Below are 18,390 nucleotides of genomic sequence, written 5' to 3' on the forward strand. Positions count from 1 at the left end.
GCATTTAAAACTTTCCAGAATACGCAATATTTACGAGTATTTGTTAGCCATTTTATCGTGACAAACACGCATTAAAAATAGACATCAGATGCGTATAAAGACAGGTATACAATACGACGCCTACTGAGTATCAAACTCGCATTTAAACACGTATAAAACACGATAACCAGAGAATATTCAATACAAATTTATTAACTAATATGAATTCATAACATAATGACAATGACTAGCAGTAAGCAACCCGTAATATGGGTTATGAGTTATTAAATCATTAATACCAATAAAAACACATTAATAACTTGATATATTATCTAAAAAATTAAATACAAATTTATCTATAAATATTTTAACTTTGACTCCGTATCAGCAATGTCATTGCTTATAGGTAACGACATAAAGACCGCATTAACATCAGTTGAGTTCTTTTTAAAATCTGTCACAACACAGGTACCAGAAAAGGAAAGTCAAGTAAAGCCTGCAAATACCTAAAAAAAGACATGAAAAAAAAAAATTACAATTTTTAATTACAAAAGTACTATTTGCATTTTATTGTTAGTAGAATTAGGATAATAATAACAGAAAATATATGAACTGTCATTTCGAAAAGGGCACAAGTCCATTTACTAAAACTTTTCAAAATCAACAAAAATATGATTTTTATTAAAATAATGTCTAGGTTGCTAAAGAAATTAAACATAGAAGTAGATGAATAAAGAACGTATATAACTTATGTATTTTTTATTTTTTATAAAAAAAACATAAATCATACAGAAATTTTTAATTCAAACTTATAAACTAACTGCTAAAAGTTTTGGACTTATGTCCTTTTCGAAATGACAGGTTCATATATTCTGTCTACAGAATAATTAAAAAAGATTATAAAAAGGCTAGACAACACAATGTATACATTGTTACTATAGTAACACTGGCAAATAACACCACAACTTAATAAGATATTTTATTAACTTAAATACTTGGACTAAAAAGATTTTATTTATTACAATATTTGAACAATCAAGGGACAATTATAGTTAAACAATTTGAGCAACTATATCATAAAATAGTAAGCAACTCGTAAAATATTTCTTATAAATGGTCATTATCATTTGTGGTATTAAGAAATACGTAAGAGCTCAGTAATTACATAAGTTTTATTAAATCTCCCACTCATCTAAGAGAGAGAGAGAGAGAGAGAGAGAGAGAGAGAGAGAGAGAGAGAGAGAGAGAGAGAGAGAGAGAGAAAGTGTTTCCAAAGCAGCATGTTAACAAATGTAAAAAGCACGGAATAAATAGTAGTAACTGGTTTTATTATGTTACCAGTAAACAAAATTATTTTTACCTTGATTAAAAGCTAATTTCCAGCATATCTTAATTAAGCTCCAGCTTCTCTCTAACTGTTGACTAATGATTAATAGAGTAAATTTCACATCATACTAAATTTGCAAAATTAAAACCATGTTTCAACAGTTAGCTAACTAATCAAAAGATGACAAAGGGGAGACTAACTAAAAATAATAATAAAAAGAACATAATTATGATAGAAATTATAAAAAAAAAAATTATTTAGATTTAAAAGTGTTAATTGTTACTATAAATAGTTAAACTCATACTTTACTTTGTTCTGAAGCGTCTAAAGTAAAATCAAATTAACAGACATTAACACTGCTTGACACTGAATTCTGTCAAGTAAGCCTTCTGCACGCCGAGTTACATTTCTTACATTTCAACAACGATTAATTTCATCCTGCCTAGATCTATTTTTTTCATTTGACAGCTATTTTCAAGTTGCCTTATAGCATTTTACATTAATAACTTTGTTGAGCCTAATACTATCTATTTCAATTTCACTGTTATCATTAAACATATTACTAGTAATCTTACTATTGTTACATTTGAATAAATGAACATAATAGAATCTTACAAATTGTAATCTTTTCTAATCAAAGACTTTATTTAAACTTAAGATTTATTGAAATCCATATCTTTTTATATGTTTATATACATAAGTCGTTTATCAAAAATATTAAACAATATTTATTTACATCAATTATTTTTAATCGAACAAAGAATCTACAATGCACAAAATTATTTTTACCTTAATGAACAAAAATAATAATAATGCACAAACTTGTATAAAATATTGAAGCAATGTCAGTCAGTATATTTTACTCTAAAGTAATTATATATATATATATATATATATATATATATATATATATATATATATATATATACATATATATATATATATATATATATATATATATATATATATACATATATACATATATATATATATATATATATATATATACATATATATATATATATATATATATATATATATATATATATATATATATATATACATATATATATATATATATATATATATATATATATATATATATATATATATATATATATATATATATATATATATATAATATAAATATACTGAAATATAGGCAGATTTAAGTTTATAAACTTTCGTGTCAACAAATTACAGTCAGTTTTCCATGTTAAATACACAAAATATATATCTAATATAATATATATCAAATATAAAATAAATCCAATATAAAATAAAACAAAATAGTAAACTTACTCAAACCAGTATCACTTACACCGTGTGAAGTAACTAAAAAATAACTTTCAGCTCTTTCCAATAGCACTAAAAAATAAAACAAAACTTGCTTAGCTGAGTTGCCTAGTTTATAAGAATCTGAAAACAAATAAGTAAAAAACCAAGAACAAACAAACATTTATTTTTTAGAACTACTATATTTAAACAAATTAAATAAAACAAAGAAGAACGCCAATTCTCCTTAAAAGCTAAAAAAAATTTTCAGCTCAAATTTGCTTGCAGACTTTGCTTGTAAAATAAAATGTGAATAAGAAACACATTTAGAAAAGCCTAGAAAAAATTCATAAAAATTTACATACATTTGTTCTTTTATATCGCATAAATCCATCATATGATAAATCTGAAATGAAAAAATGTAACTGATAAGTAAATACAAAGAAAAACATCAAATATGAATCGAAAATCAATATATCTGATAGAGATAAGATGTCATGATAAGAGAGTAGTAGTTTTTAAATATTGTTATTTCATGTTAGCTTTTTGAAAACAAATCATGTTGGTACTTCATGGTTCTAAAAATTCAAATTGAGATATAAACAAAATGTATATATGGCAAAATGATTTTTCTTGAGTGGCTTTTAGTAAATGATTAAAAGCAGTGAGTTTCAATAATAAAACCACTTATAATTTTTAACAATAGACAGCAACATAAAGGTGAGCCAAATGTAACAACATTAGTAACATGAATAACAACTTTACGCAAAATCTTGCTCAACACATTTGCCAAGTCGCACACTTTGAAAACATGGAAACAACATAATATAAACATATATAATAACTATAAAACACAATACATTTATTTAACTTTATATAACATATATAAACACCTCATATAATATTTATATACACAATAGATACATTTTATACTATTTTAATGACACATTTATAAAACAGTTACATAACACATATTACCACATACATAGATTTATCAAAAACTTTTTAACTTTGAACATAATATAAACATATATGCAAACAATAAACATATATAACTTGAATTGCGCGAACAAAAAATTTAAAAATAACATGAAAAAATCTAAAAAGATTCATATATATATTCATATATAAAAACATATATCTCGTAATAAAATATCAAATTATATTTAATTTAAATCAAATACTTATTGAATAAAGAGCAAAAAACAGATAGAAGAACTGCAATCCTTATAACAAAATTTAACGTTTAGCAACAATGAAATGTCAGTGTTGGCTCGAAATAATTATTTATTTTTCAAAATTTTTTAAAACAGTACAAAAAAAAGGTAATAGCATAACAAAAATGTTAATAAAATAATAATCAACATAATAAAATAAGCAAGGTACGAAATTATAGGATTTATAATATATTTGAATTATATTAATTTAGGACTTCATAAAACTAAATAAATTTAAAAGTAGTAATAAATATTTTTATGATAAAGTTTTAGTAACTTTTTTAGTACAAAAAAGTACTGTAACTATATTAGAGATATGCGATACTGCTTTAGCAGAACGATATCTCTTAATACAACTTTTCGTGTATTCCTGACTATTCTTTTTCATTTCAGACAAACTTTTTACTGAATTTCTCAAGAGAAAACTTTTTAATTTAAATTTTGCTTTTACAATTTCAGTTTAAGCATGCGCTTTAAAGCAAAAGTTTTTGTTTTTCCGTTATATGTTGATATTTGATCAAAATCGGGTACGATATCGTATCCGATTTTGATCAAATATTAAATAATACGTATTTTTGATAAATAAGTGGTAATGAACTTGAATTCGAAACTTAAAACTAAATGCGTATTTTTCTGGTATCAACGGCAGTATGTTATACGTGATGGTTCAAAAAGTTCACAAGAAATTACTTGCAGTTTGATTAAACATATATAGACCTTGAGCCAAACACGTGGTTATGTACAGCGATACGTGTACAGGACAGAACCGGAACTGAAAAGTTGCTATAACACTAGTACAAAACCATTGCTCTGTAAAAGAAAAAAAAAAAAATGTAATTTCTAATATGTTATTTCCCAGTCGGCAAATTTAGTTGTAAATGCGCATTAGAAACTCGTTTAAATACGTATCGATGTGGTATGTATGTTAGCCATTTTATCGTATCGAACACGCATTAGAAATACGCATTAGATGCGTATAAAGACAGATATAAAATACGACGCCTACTGAGTAACAGACTCACATTTGAAACTCTTGTAAACACGTATAAAACCCGATAACCAGAGAATATTCAATACGATATTTTCCTGGTATTACATGCGCATTTAAAACTTTCCAGAATACGCATTATTTACGAATATATGTTAGCCATTTTATCGTGACAAACGCGCATTATCGTGACAAACGCGCAATAGACATCAGATGCGTATTAAGACAGATATACAATACGACGCCTACTGAGTATCAAACTTGCATTTAAACACGTATAAAACACGATAACCAGAGAATATTCAATACAATTTTATTAACTAATATGAATTCATAACATAATGATAATGACTAGCAGTAAGCAACCCGTAATATGGGTTATGAGTTATTAAATCATTAATACCAATAAAAACACATTAATAACTTGATATATTATCTAAAAAATTAAATACAAATTTATCTATAAATATTTTAACTTTGACCCCGTATCAGCAACGTCATTGCTTATAGGTAACGACATAAAGACCGCATTAACATCAGTTGAGTTCTTTTTAAAATCTGTCACAACACAAGTATCAGAAAAGAAAAGTCAGGTAAAGCCTGCAAATACTTAAAAAAGACATGAAAAAAAAATTACAATTTTTAAATACAAAAGTACTATTTGCATTTTATTGTTAGTAGAATTAGGATAATAATAACAGAAAATATATGAACCTGTCATTTCGAAAAGGGCACAAGTCCATTTACTAAAACTTTTCAAAATTAACAAAAATATGATTTTTATTAAAATAATGTCTAGGTTGCTAAAGAAATTAAACATAGAAGTAGATGAATAAAGAACGTATATAACTTATGTATTTTTTATTTTTTATAAAAAAAACATAAATCATACAGAAATTTTTAATTCAAACTTATAAACTAACTGCTAAAAGTTTTGGACTTATGTCCTTTTCGAAATGACAGGTTCATATATTCTGTCTACAGAATAATTAAGATTATAAAAAGGCTAGCCAACACAATGTATACATTGTTACTATAGAAACGCTGGCAAATAACACCACAACTTAATAAGATATTTTATCAACTTAAATACTTGGACTAAAAAGATTTTATTTATAACAATATTTGAACAATCAAGGGACAATTATAGTTATCATTTGTGGTATTAAGAAATACATAAGAGCTCAGTAATTACATAAGTTTTATTAAATTTCCCTCTCATCTAAGAGAGAGAGAGAGAGAGAGAGAGAGAGAGAGAGAGAGAGAAAGTGTTTCCAAAGCAGCATGTTAACAAATGTAAAAAGCACGGAATAAATAGTAGTAACTGGTTTTATTATGTTACCAGTAAACAAAATTATTTTTACCTTGATTAAAAGCTAATTTCCAGCATATCTTAATTAAGCTCCAGCTTCTCTCTAACTGTTGACTAATGATTAATAGAGTAAATTTCACATCATACTAAATTTGCAAAATTAAAACCATGTTTCAACAGTTAGCTAACTAATCAAAAGAAAAGAAAAACTAAAAAAAAAAATGAAAAAAAGAACATAATTATGAAATTATAAAAATAAAATCAAATTATTTAGATTTAAAAGTGTTAATTGTTACTATAAATAGTTAAACTCATACTTTGCTTTGTTCTGAAGTGTCTAAAGTAAAATCAAATTAACAGACATTAACACTGCTTGACACAGAATTCTGTCAAGTAAGTTTTCTGCATGCCGAGCTGCATTTCTTACATTTCAACAACGATTAATTTCATCCTGCCTAGATCTATTTTTTTTATTTGACAACTATTTTCAAGTTGCCTATTAGCATTTTACATTAATAACTTCGTTGAGCCTAATACTATCTATTTCAATTTCACTGTTATCATTAAACATATTACCAGTAATCTTACAATTGTTACAATTGAATAAATGAACATAAAAGAATCTTACAAATTGTGAATTTTCTAATCAAAGACTTTATTTAAACTTAAGATTTATTGAAATCCATATCTTTTTATATGTTTATATACATAAGTCGTTTATCAAAAACATTAAACAATATTTATTTACATCAATTATTTTTAATTTAACAAAGAATCTACTATGCACAAAATTATTTTTACCTTAATGAACAAAAATAATAAATGCACAATCTTGTATAAAAAATATACAGGCTTTGGCAGGAATGGAGGGCTATAACCCTCCATTCCTGCCAAAGTATATGTATATATATATATAAATAAATAAATAAATATATATATATATATATATATATATATATATATATATATATATATATATAGATAATATATATATCTATACAAAAAATGCCTGTATATATATATCTATATATATATATATATATATATAAATATACTGAAATATAGGCAGAGTGAAGTTTATAAACTTTCGTGTCAACAAATCACAGTCAGTTTTCCATGTTAAATACACAAAATATATATCTAATATAAAATATATCAAATAAATCCAATATAAAATAAAACAAAATAGTAAACTTACTCAAACCAGTATCAGTTACACCGTGTGAAGTAACTAAAAAACACTTCAGTTCTTTTCAATCACTCTAAAAAATAATTTTTAGCTCTTTCCAATAGTACTAAAAAATAAAACAATACTTGCTTAGCTGAGTTGCCTAGTTTATAAGAATCTGAAAATAGATAAGTAAAAAACCAAGAACAAACAAACATTTATTTGTAACCTTGCTTGTAAAACCATGTTAATAAGAAACACATTTAGAAAAGCCTAGAAAAAATTCATAAAAATTTACATACATTCTTTTATATCGCATAAATCCATCATATGATGAATCTGAAATGAAAAAATGTAATGGATAAGTAAATACTAAGAAAAACATCATATAAATTGAAAATCAATATATCTGATAGAGATAAGATGTCATGATAAGTAAGTAGTAGTTGTTAAATATTGTTATTTCATGTTATATTTTAGAAAACAAATCATGTTGGTACTTCATGGTTCTAAAAATTCAAATTGAGATATAAACAAAATATATATATAGCAAAATGATTTGTCTTGAGTGGCTTTTAGTGAATGATTAAAAGCAGTGAGTTTCAATAATAAAACCACTTATAATTTTTAACAATAAACACCAACATAAAGGTAAGCCAACTTCACGCAAAATCTTGCTCAACACGTTTGCCAAGTCACACACTTTGAAAACATGGAAACAACATAATATAAACATATATAATAACTATAAAACACAATACATTTATTTAACTTTATATAACATATATAAACACCTCATATAATATTTATATACACAATAGATACATTTTATACTACTTTAATGACACATTTATAAAACAATTACATAACACATATTACCACATACATATATTTATAAAAAACATTTTAACTTTGAACATAATATAAACATATATGCAAGCTATAAACATATATAACTTGAATTGCGCGAACAAAAAATTTAAAAATAACATGAAAAAATCTAAAAATAGGTACGTGAGTAAAAAATTTCAAATTGTTTGAATACTATAATGTTATATATCATTAGAAAGAGGATTATTACAGTATTTTAAAGGTGAAAAAATTATCAAAATCGAACAATTGGTTCAAAAGTTATGACGGTTTAAGTAGCGATTTTTTCTATATATGGATTTGTTGAAGAAACTGTGGTCAAAATAATGTTTTTCTTCTCTTAAATTGTCATAACTTTGCCAATTCTTATCGAAATACAAATATCTTGGTGTCAAAAGATAGGTGTAAGAGTGGGTTACAACTTTATGTTAAACTCTAACCACCGGGTGTATCGGATGGACAGAGGGGGCACCAAACCACCACCTCGCCCGTATAAAACTGGATACTTTTTTCAGAAATTTTTTTTTTTTAAATTACATAAGCAATATAAATACACAAAAAAGTTATTAAACCATTAAAATATACGAGAGGTGAATGTTAGCAATAGAGGTGGGTGTGGTGGCGATTGGTGTATCACACCCTAGGATCAAAAACGACTTGATTTTATAAATATTTATATCTTTACTATAATGAGTAAAATTAGTACACAATATAAAATTATGTTATACAATCTTACGTATAAAAGTGGTGTTTCTATTACAAAGGGGCGTATGCCCACCACCTGCCTACCCCCCCCCCCCCCACCTCTCCACCCAACCTAAAAAAAAAAATATATTTTTTCAAAATTTGAACAATAAATTTAAAAAATAAATTAAAAAATTGGAAATAAATTAAAAAATAAATTCATACCAGACAACCACCAAATACGGGAGGTTAATGTAAAACTCACAGTAGATATGTTGATGATGTTTTAGTACTATAATATCAAAAAATGTTTCAATTCTTGAAATATCTGTTTGAATATTTAAAGTACAACAACAAAGAAGTAAAAAACATATTCCACTAGATTAAAAGATACACTAGTGGTGCATCCATGGTCATAAGAGAGTGGAGTTTAAAAGAGGGCGTATCCAAATATGTCATAAGAAAGAGGCATTCTAATGCCCTTTCCACTTCTTACCAAAAATTATTATTTAATTGGATATATATTACAAAAAAAATTATAAAACTACTAATGTGGGGCTATAAGTCAATTGGCTGTAAAAAAACATGTCATCTTTCTAACCAAGTATAGCAAAAACCTATAATAAAGTCTTTCATGTGATTATTACATTAACAGAAGTAAGGACCATACAGTATAGTTAACGAGCTAGCTATTTTGTTTGGTTAACAAACAAATTTTCTGTTTCAAAATAAAAAATAAAATATTAAAAAATAATAATAATAATATAAAACTATTTTAAAGAAAATACAATATATTTTTGTCTTGGCTTTTAGTGAATGATTTAAATAATTAATTCCAAAAATGAAACTGTTTTAACCATTTTTAACGATAGACACCACGTGAAGGTAAGCCAGAGCCGTCTATCAAAAAATTTAACAAGTCACAACACTTGCTGTATTATTTAGGCAAGTCACAACACTTGCTGTATTATTTAGGCAAGTCACAACACTTGCTGTATTATTTAGGCAAGTCACAACACTTGCTATATAATTTATGCAAGTACAACACTTGCTGTATTATTTATGCAAGTCACAACATTTGCAATACATTTTTGGCAAGTCACAACACTTGCAGTGTTATTAAATTAATTAAATTGTAACTCACCGGAAACAACATCAGCAGCAAGCTGGATCTTTTTCATGCAATAGTCAACAGCTTCATTATCAGTTTCATCATCTTTCCAATAAGAAATGGTGTAAATGAAGTCATTTTTTCTTTTATTAACTTTTTTTACTCTGCCGCGATATAAAACACTTTTGCATGTCTTTGGATCGTACCATTCATGTTGTAGTTTCTTCCCAACAATTCTATCTGACATGACATCTTCTAAATCAAATAGTTGGTCATTGGATAAGTGCTTATATGAATTAATAATCTCTTCAAAATTTAATTTAGATAGGTCACGCTCTAACTTTCTTTTTTCTTTTTCATCCATTTTTTGGCACTTGATTTTTTGTCTTTTGCAAATCTCATCTCCTACTTTGCATCGATAGAGTCGATTTGTAAATCTGTTTCTACGTGCTACATTAATTGACCATTTAACAATCTTTTCTCTTAAACTTAAATCTAGAGTGTCTAGATAGTCGACAGTCCTATTCATTTTTGATCTAAGAACTGTATTTGATAAAGAACTGTATTTGATAACTAATAGTAAATGACTAAATACTAAATTAATTCATATAATAGGGATATAACTGACTGATCCTCTGTAAAGCAAGTTCATCTAAACAAATTAAATTAACTTTATTTTTACAAAGTAATATAAAAATTTGCATATAGTAAGTCATTTGTATATATATATATATATATATATATATATATATATATATATATATATATATATATATATATATATATATATATATATATATATATATATATATATATATATATATGTAAATGTACTCTTCCTGATGATCCAGCAATGGTGAAACTTCAAGTCGAAGATAAAAGTTAGATAAGTGTTTTTTACTAATATATATATATATATATATATATATATATATATATATATATATATATATATATATATATATATATATATATATATATATATATATATATATATATATATATAATAAAAATAACTACCGAGCTATTGAAAAAAGAAAGTAACTAACTGATGTTGTTGGCTGACGCCATTTCACAACTTAGAGCATCTAAAACAGCGAAAGAAATAATAAAGTTATACATAAAGGTTTAGATAGTGGCCAAATAATAATTTAAAATTAATTTAATAAATTTATATAAAAATAACTTATTTATTAGTTATAAATTATAATCTAAAGGCTTTCCTTGTTAAATAAAGACAACGTTCAAACTTCAAATTAGATATGATTCATAACTAATTTGATTCATATATAAACTATATTATGAATATGATACAAAATACTATGTGAAACCTTTATTTTCTTTCTCCATTTTGTTTCTAAATAAAATATAAAATTTAAGTCTTATTTTATTATTTACTAAAAATCCTTTTAATAAAACAATTTTGTTTAAAATTACATATTTTTAAATCATATTTTCACTATAAAGTATCTAGGTTTATAGTATCAATTTATGAAATAAGTTAAATATTGCTAATAATATTATTAATATGAATGTTATATATAAAAAAATATATATATATACAAATAATCAATGGACCCCTCTGTCTCCCGCGCTAACAACAGGGAAAATGTAAACTAGGTAACAAAAGTGCAGCAAGAAATAGGGTGACTGCTACATAATATTTTTCAACGAAATTTGGCAGGTGCATAGATAATTGAATAACTTAAAAATAAAAATTGAATAGATAAAATATAGACTATATCCTGGACATTAATTTCACCACAGAAGTACAACTAAAACTTTGACATCAATAAACTCGGTAATATATCAATTGAGTATAATTAAAACCAAATTAATAATAAGCTTCAACTATTCTTCTTTCTAAAAATACTCTATGTTGATAACGAATACTAAAAAGTTATTTCAGAAAGCCTTCCTCAAGCACGCTAACTTTGAAGAGACTGCGAAAATCGTGGCACAAAATTTTAGCACAAAATTCGGTTCCGTAAAACGCAATTGTCACGTACCTACTAAAAAGATTCATATATATATTCATATATAAAAACATATATCTCGTAATAAAATATCAAATTATATTTAATTTAAATCAAATACTTATTGAATAAAGAGCAAAAAACAGATAGAAGAACTGCAATCCTTATAACAAAATTTAACGTTTAGCAACAATAAAATGTCAGTGTTGGCTCGAAATTTCAATTTATTTTTCTAAATTTTCTAAAACAGTACAAAAAAAAGGTAATAGCATAACAGAAATGTCAATAGAATAATGATCAATATAATAAAATAAGCAAGGTATGAAATGATAGGATTTATAATATACTTGAACTATATTAATTTAGGACTTCATAAAACTAAATAAATTTAAAAGTAGTAATAAATATTTTTATGATAAAGTTTTAGTAACTTTTTTAGTACAAAAAAGTACTGTAACTGTATTGCAGATATGCGATACTGCTTTAGCTGAACAATATCTCTTCATACAACTTTTCATGTATTCCTGACTATTCCTTTTCATTCCAGACAAACTTTTTACTAAATTTCTCAAGAGAAAACTTTGTAATTTAAATTTTGCCTTCACAATTTCAGTTTAAGCATGCGCTTTAAAGCAAAGATTTTCGTTTTTCCGTTATATGTTGATATTTGATCAAAATCGGGTACGATATCGTATCCGATTTTGATCAAATATTAAATAATACGTATTTTTGATAAATAAGTGGTATTGAACTCGAATTCAAAACTTAAAACTAAATGCGTATTTTTCTGGTATCAACGGCGGTATGTTATACGTAATCAATACTCCGAGTATTTACAATACTAGATATGCCGACTGGGATTCTAAATAATATTAACGGGTGATGCGGAAGTTATCGGACAAATCCTAATTTCATTATTTGAGCATAATAATTAGTTTTTGTGGTTTTATGCGTAGGCATAAACGTTCTATAAAACATAAACTTTATTATTTGAAACACAATTATTTAAAATGAGGTTAAATACAAAAAAAAAAAAAAAAAAATAATCGTAAATCATTTTGAAAAGGAAGGATTTGCTCGAAGTACAATATATGATAACCTAAAAAGACTTGAAACTGTTCAATCGTTTTCTGATAGAAAGCACCATGGTCGTCCGACATCCTGGACTAGAGAAAAGAAAGCTGAATTAACGAGACTTGTCAACAATCGAAAAGGGGTCAGTCAGAGAAAAATAGGTATTAAATTCGGTGTAAATCAATCGACAATTGGTCGTCAGTTAAAAAAAAAGAATATTAAATATAGAAAACGTGAAAAGACTCCAAAATACACTACAGAACAACAAATAAAGGCAAAGAAAAGAAGCAGGAAACTAGTTAACCAACTCTATAACACAAAATCGCTTCTAGTCATCGATGACGAAAAATACTTTTTTTTTGCAGGGGACAACATGCCTGGAAATTCTGGATACTACACAAACAACAAAAAGACATGCCCAGAAAGTGTTCGTTTTATAGGAAAAGAGAAATTTCCAAAAAAATTATTAATGTGAATAGCCATATCTGACCGAGTTATCTCCGAGCCATTGTTTCGCACTTCCAAGGCTGAAGCGATCAATTCATCAATCTATATTAATGAATGTTTAGAAAAACGACTTCTTCCATTTATTCACAAGTATCATGGAGACTTTAACTATTTATTTTGGCCAGATTTAGCAAGTTCTCATTATTCTAAAGATTCTCTAAATTGGATGGACCAGTATGTCTATTACGTTGATAAAGAATCCAATCCCCCAAATGTGCCTCAAGCACGACCAATTGAAAATTTTTGGGGACATTTGGCACAGAAGGTTTACGAGGGAGATTGGCAAGCTTCAACAGAGCAAGTTTTGATTGATCGCATTAAACAAAAACTACAAGAAATTGATTTAAACTTTTTACAGTCGCATATGAAAGACGTCAGAGCAAAATTGAGATCAATTGCAGATGGTGGTATTTTTTCATATAAAAAATAGTATATTTTTATTAAAAGATAAATGCTTTGTTTAAAAAAAATATAATAGTAGTTTGTTTTTTTATTTATAAATAAGTTATTGATGTTTTTATTTTGTCCGATAACTTCCGCATCAGCCGTTACTATAGACTATTTAAAAAACGGTTCAAAAAACACCACATATCAACCATTGGATACCCAACCCTTTATAAAACTACCTTGGATACCAATTCCGAAAACAAAACATAAAGGTTATTTTCACATCAACTCCCAATTTAAAAAATATTTTTTGCAACAATAAAACTAAACTACCACTAAACACAAACCCTGGCGTATACCAGCTAAAATGTTCATGCGGTTCGATATACATTGGTGAAACTAAAAAGAAGGTGATATCGAGATGTATTGAACACCAGACAAACAGCTTAAAAGAAAAATGGTCCAGTTCGGGTGCAACTGAACATTCCAAAACATGCCATGGTAAGTTTGATTGGTTGCACCCCAAAACATTATCTGTAGCCCCAGAATATCGAACTCGGAAAATCAGAGAGTCACTCGAAATAAGCAAAGCTAGGGTTCGACAGGAGTTAAGAAATGGTGATGTGGTTCTCAATCGGGATGACGGTGATAACGTGACAACTAAAACCTGGGGGCCATTTTTTAATAAAATCTGCTGACGTCAGTTATTTGAGGAAATTTTTTGTATTATATTTTGGCTTTTTAGTGTTATCTTTTTAACGGTTTGTTTTTACTATAACGATTTCTTTGTAACTATTTTATTTATTATATGGCATGCTATCGGAAAAATCTGCCCACCTTTCTTGATCAAAAAAGGATGTAAGAAAGCTTAAATGTATTTAAATCAATATATTTCTGAAAATTAAGAGTGTAAAGATTACATATTTATAGGGAAAAAACAAAAACAAATTAAGTTTTACAGAAAATTCTGACTTTCTTTTTGATGCCTCCCATAAGTTTCTGGACAGAGTGATTTTTGTAAGTTTTAGCACCGTAATCCCATTTTTTCTTCAGATCTCTAGCTGATTTTACTGTTTTTCCGCATAATTTCAATTTCTTTTTTATGATAACCCAATATTTTTCAATAGAACGTAATTAGGGGCAGTTTGGAGGATTCATCTTTTTCGGAACCAACATCACTCCATTATCATCGTAAAACTTTTGAACATCTTTTGAGTAATGTATTGTGGCTAAATCAGGCCAAAACAATACTGAAGTACTTCTATGAGCTTTAATTAGTCGTTTTATACGAGAAAGACAACATTTCACGTATTCCGAAGATTTCATTGTGCCCAAACAAACATGAGTTGGTGATTTTTTGCCGCAAGAGCAAAGTGCCTGCCAAATCATCAATTTTTTCGAAAATTTATTAGTCATTACATACTTGTATTTATTACTCACATTTTCTTTTATTTTAAAAGCATAGTAGCACTGCTCAGGAATTTGTTTAAAATCCTACATTTTAACATAAGTTTCGTCATCCATCAAAATGCATCCATTATGTTTTGTTAACAAGTTGTCATACAACTTTCGAGCTCGACTCTTTGCGGTTGAATTTTGTTTATCGTTTCGATTTGGCATTTTAACTACTTTAAAACTTTGATATCCAAGTCTCTGTCGCCATTTGTGTACAAAAAAATTGGAAACCTTCAGTTTTTTTGCTCCATATCTATCAGACCAATCAGGATGTTCTTCCAATGAAGTCTCCAACCGTTCGAGAGCTCTAGGATTTGCTGTGCGTTTTTTTTGACCACTTCCTTGTTTTCTCTGAATAGTTTTCTGTTCTATAAACCGTTTAAGAACATTATCTACAGTTCTTCTTGATATTTTTAATGATTTCGCCAACTTTCTATTCGATAAAGTTGGATTTTTTAAGTGTTTGTCCACAATCAAAAATCTTTGTTTAGGTTGCTCGGTTGACATTTTGAAACTAAATAATATTTTTAATTAGTTTTTTCTTCCAAAATGTTCTATTATACAAACTCTACCACACACAAAAAAATAATTTCAAAAAACGACCGTTAACTTGCTTTATCACACCGCAAAAGGTGGACAGATTTTTCCGATAGCATGCCTTACCTAATGACGCTGATCACGATAGATCAGCGAAATATCGAAATAATTATATATTATTAAAAAATATATAATATATAACGTATAACAAGAAAATGACTTTCAAAGATTATATATATAAATATATATATATATATATATATATATATATATATATATATATATATATATATATATATATATATATATGTATATAAATATATATATATATATATGTATATATATATATATATATATATATATATATATATATATATATATATATATATATATATATATATATATATGTATATAAATATATATATATATATATATATATATATATATATATATATATATATATATATATATATATATATATATATATATATATATATATATATATATATATATATATATATATATATATATATATATATATATATTAGGGTGATCCTGTCGCCCCACAATTTTTAAATTTTCGAGTAAACAAGCCTGACTTTTTTTTGGTGAGGAGGTTACTTGAAACTAAGAGCTAGGAAAAATTTGAGAGTAATTGGCATTGCTTAGTGGTAGCAGATTTCAATCTAAGTATTTTATGAAGGGCAAAAATTGAAAATTTTCAATTTTTAGCATACAAATCTCTTGGACTAATATATCTTTTTTACTTTATTCTGATTTAAAGTTTAAATCAGAAGCTTTTTGGTATAAAGAGAGTTGAATAAAAAAGTTTAAAAATTAGGTGTGCTATTTAGGGAGGAAAGTAGGGTAGGAAGTGGTTATTTATTTTACACAAATGAAAAGAGCACAAACATATTTTCAGTCTCTTTGTTTTTGGTGAAATGCTGTCTAATTTCGAAATAGTAGACTAATCTGATATATGTTGGAACCCATTCTGAAAATTAAATATGATAAATTGAAATTAAAATATAATTAAATGTTTATTACCAATAAAATCAGTTAAATCATTCACAGCCATTTTAGGAACCATTGGAAATATAGGTTTACCAAACCCTAACCCTTTTCTTTTTGAAGTTATTTCATTCAATGTAACATAATTTTTTAGTGATAGTATTTTATTTGCAATCTTTTGCCTCTGCTTATTATTAAATAGAGACAGTGGAGCTAACTCCTCAGTGAGATACCACATGTGATTGCTGAAAGCTTTCAGAGCAGCATTAGCAATAGTAAAATCAATAACTTTATACTCTAATAATGAATTTATAAGATTTAAATTGTTAGTAGGAGTTGCTGAAGATATTGGTACACTGAGCCACCATGGAATATAACAAAATACAACAAACTGAACAATCCTTTGTAGCTTAGGAAGTTGCTGTAGAGCAAAAATTGTTTTCTTTAGGTAGCTAGCTGATTTTTTTGTTCAACAGTACAAGTTTTATAGAATATAACAATTTTGCCATCCACCTTGCATTGTGCAAAGCGCCTGGTCTAATAAATCCAGAGAATAACACATCTTTGCCATTGCTTAGATACAACAATGTTAGTTAAACAAGTTCTCTATAATCACCTCTGTTAAAATTTTACCTCATTGCTTCTTAGCAAAGATTGGTAATTGCATCTTTTTTGTTTATCAAAGACTGTGAAATTTGAGGGATGTCTAAGTCTTCAATAGTTTGGCAATTCAGTTGTTTAAAGTTTTTCTTAAATCTAAAAACCAAACAATGCATTCATTATATTGTTGCTTATAACACTGATGTTAGTTTAATTTTAAATACTTAATAATAATAATAAAAAATTATAATAAACATGTTAGATTACCTTAAAAATAGATTGATATTAGGACCTTTTGAAACCTCGATCTTTAAACTGTTCCATACACGAGTTAGTATAATCTCTCCTATGTGATGTCGGCAAGCAAGCCATAGAAGTATCCTGTTCAATAAATTTTGGATTGAAACACAGCATGCAGTTATAGCCCCAGTATTTGATGCTGTTGTGTCAAAAACCATGCCTGCCACATAATCTGTGCAGTTCCAATCTTATAGTAATTCATATGTTGCTTTAGCAATCACTGGTCCCATCTTCTCAATAGGTTTATATGAAAGTGCTGGTACACCCAGTAATTTTACACCTGAACAACCTAAAAATATATATTTTTGAAATAGAAATAAAATATAAAGTGTTAAATATTAGCATATAAATATACTAATATGTAAATTGTTCACTAGTGTCTAAATTTACATGAATTGACTGGCCAAAGTTTTATTTTAGAGCTACCTGAAAGAAGAACTGGAAACCTTTCTTCTCTAAGATTTTTTTTTGTCAAGTGAATCCATTAATAGTAAATGACCGGGGCCAGGTTTGATAACACATGAGTTTATGATCAGTGCTGCATTAATATTGATAGATCCTATAAAAATGTTATTTTTAATTGAAATTTATGATATGAGTTATAATTAAAAA

General features: G+C 26.4%; 1 protein-coding gene across 3 annotated transcripts; it reads right to left on the reverse strand.

Moving 5' to 3' along the window:
- Nucleotides 1–295: 295 nt before the first annotated feature.
- On the reverse strand, nucleotides 296–11,937 carry LOC136075269 (uncharacterized). 3 transcript variants are annotated; one of them, XM_065787854.1, is made up of 10 exons: nucleotides 11,263–11,937; nucleotides 10,981–11,019; nucleotides 9,965–10,186; nucleotides 9,046–9,112; nucleotides 7,569–7,605; nucleotides 7,297–7,360; nucleotides 2,947–2,987; nucleotides 2,609–2,674; nucleotides 1,340–1,505; nucleotides 296–485 (listed from the first exon to the last, which is right to left on the reverse strand). In XM_065787854.1, coding segments are annotated over exons 1-5 (348 nt in total). In that variant the 5' UTR covers nucleotides 11,282–11,937; the 3' UTR covers nucleotides 296–485; nucleotides 1,340–1,505; nucleotides 2,609–2,674; nucleotides 2,947–2,987; nucleotides 7,297–7,360; nucleotides 7,569–7,604. The 3 variants fall into 3 exon arrangements, with proteins under 3 accessions (XP_065643926.1, XP_065643924.1, XP_065643925.1); XM_065787852.1 differs by having other exon boundaries at nucleotides 9,965–10,583; XM_065787853.1 differs by lacking the exons at nucleotides 1,340–1,505; nucleotides 11,263–11,937 and having other exon boundaries at nucleotides 9,965–10,583; nucleotides 10,981–11,256.
- Nucleotides 11,938–18,390: the final 6,453 nt, after the last annotated feature.

The sequence above is a fragment of the Hydra vulgaris genome, chromosome 01, assembly GCF_038396675.1.
Source record: "Hydra vulgaris chromosome 01, alternate assembly HydraT2T_AEP".
Taxonomy (NCBI): Eukaryota; Metazoa; Cnidaria; class Hydrozoa; order Anthoathecata; family Hydridae; genus Hydra; species Hydra vulgaris.

Bases quoted from the DNA above. Each gene is read 5' to 3' on its own strand.
- LOC136075269 (XM_065787852.1), bottom strand. From the start codon at position 10,460: ATGAATAGGACTGTCGACTATCTAGACACTCTAGATTTAAGTTTAAGA. The intron at 9,113-9,964 runs GTGAGTTACAAT...TTGATATTATAG, and splicing joins TGCTGCTGATGTTGTTTCCG to TACTAAAACATCATCAACAT.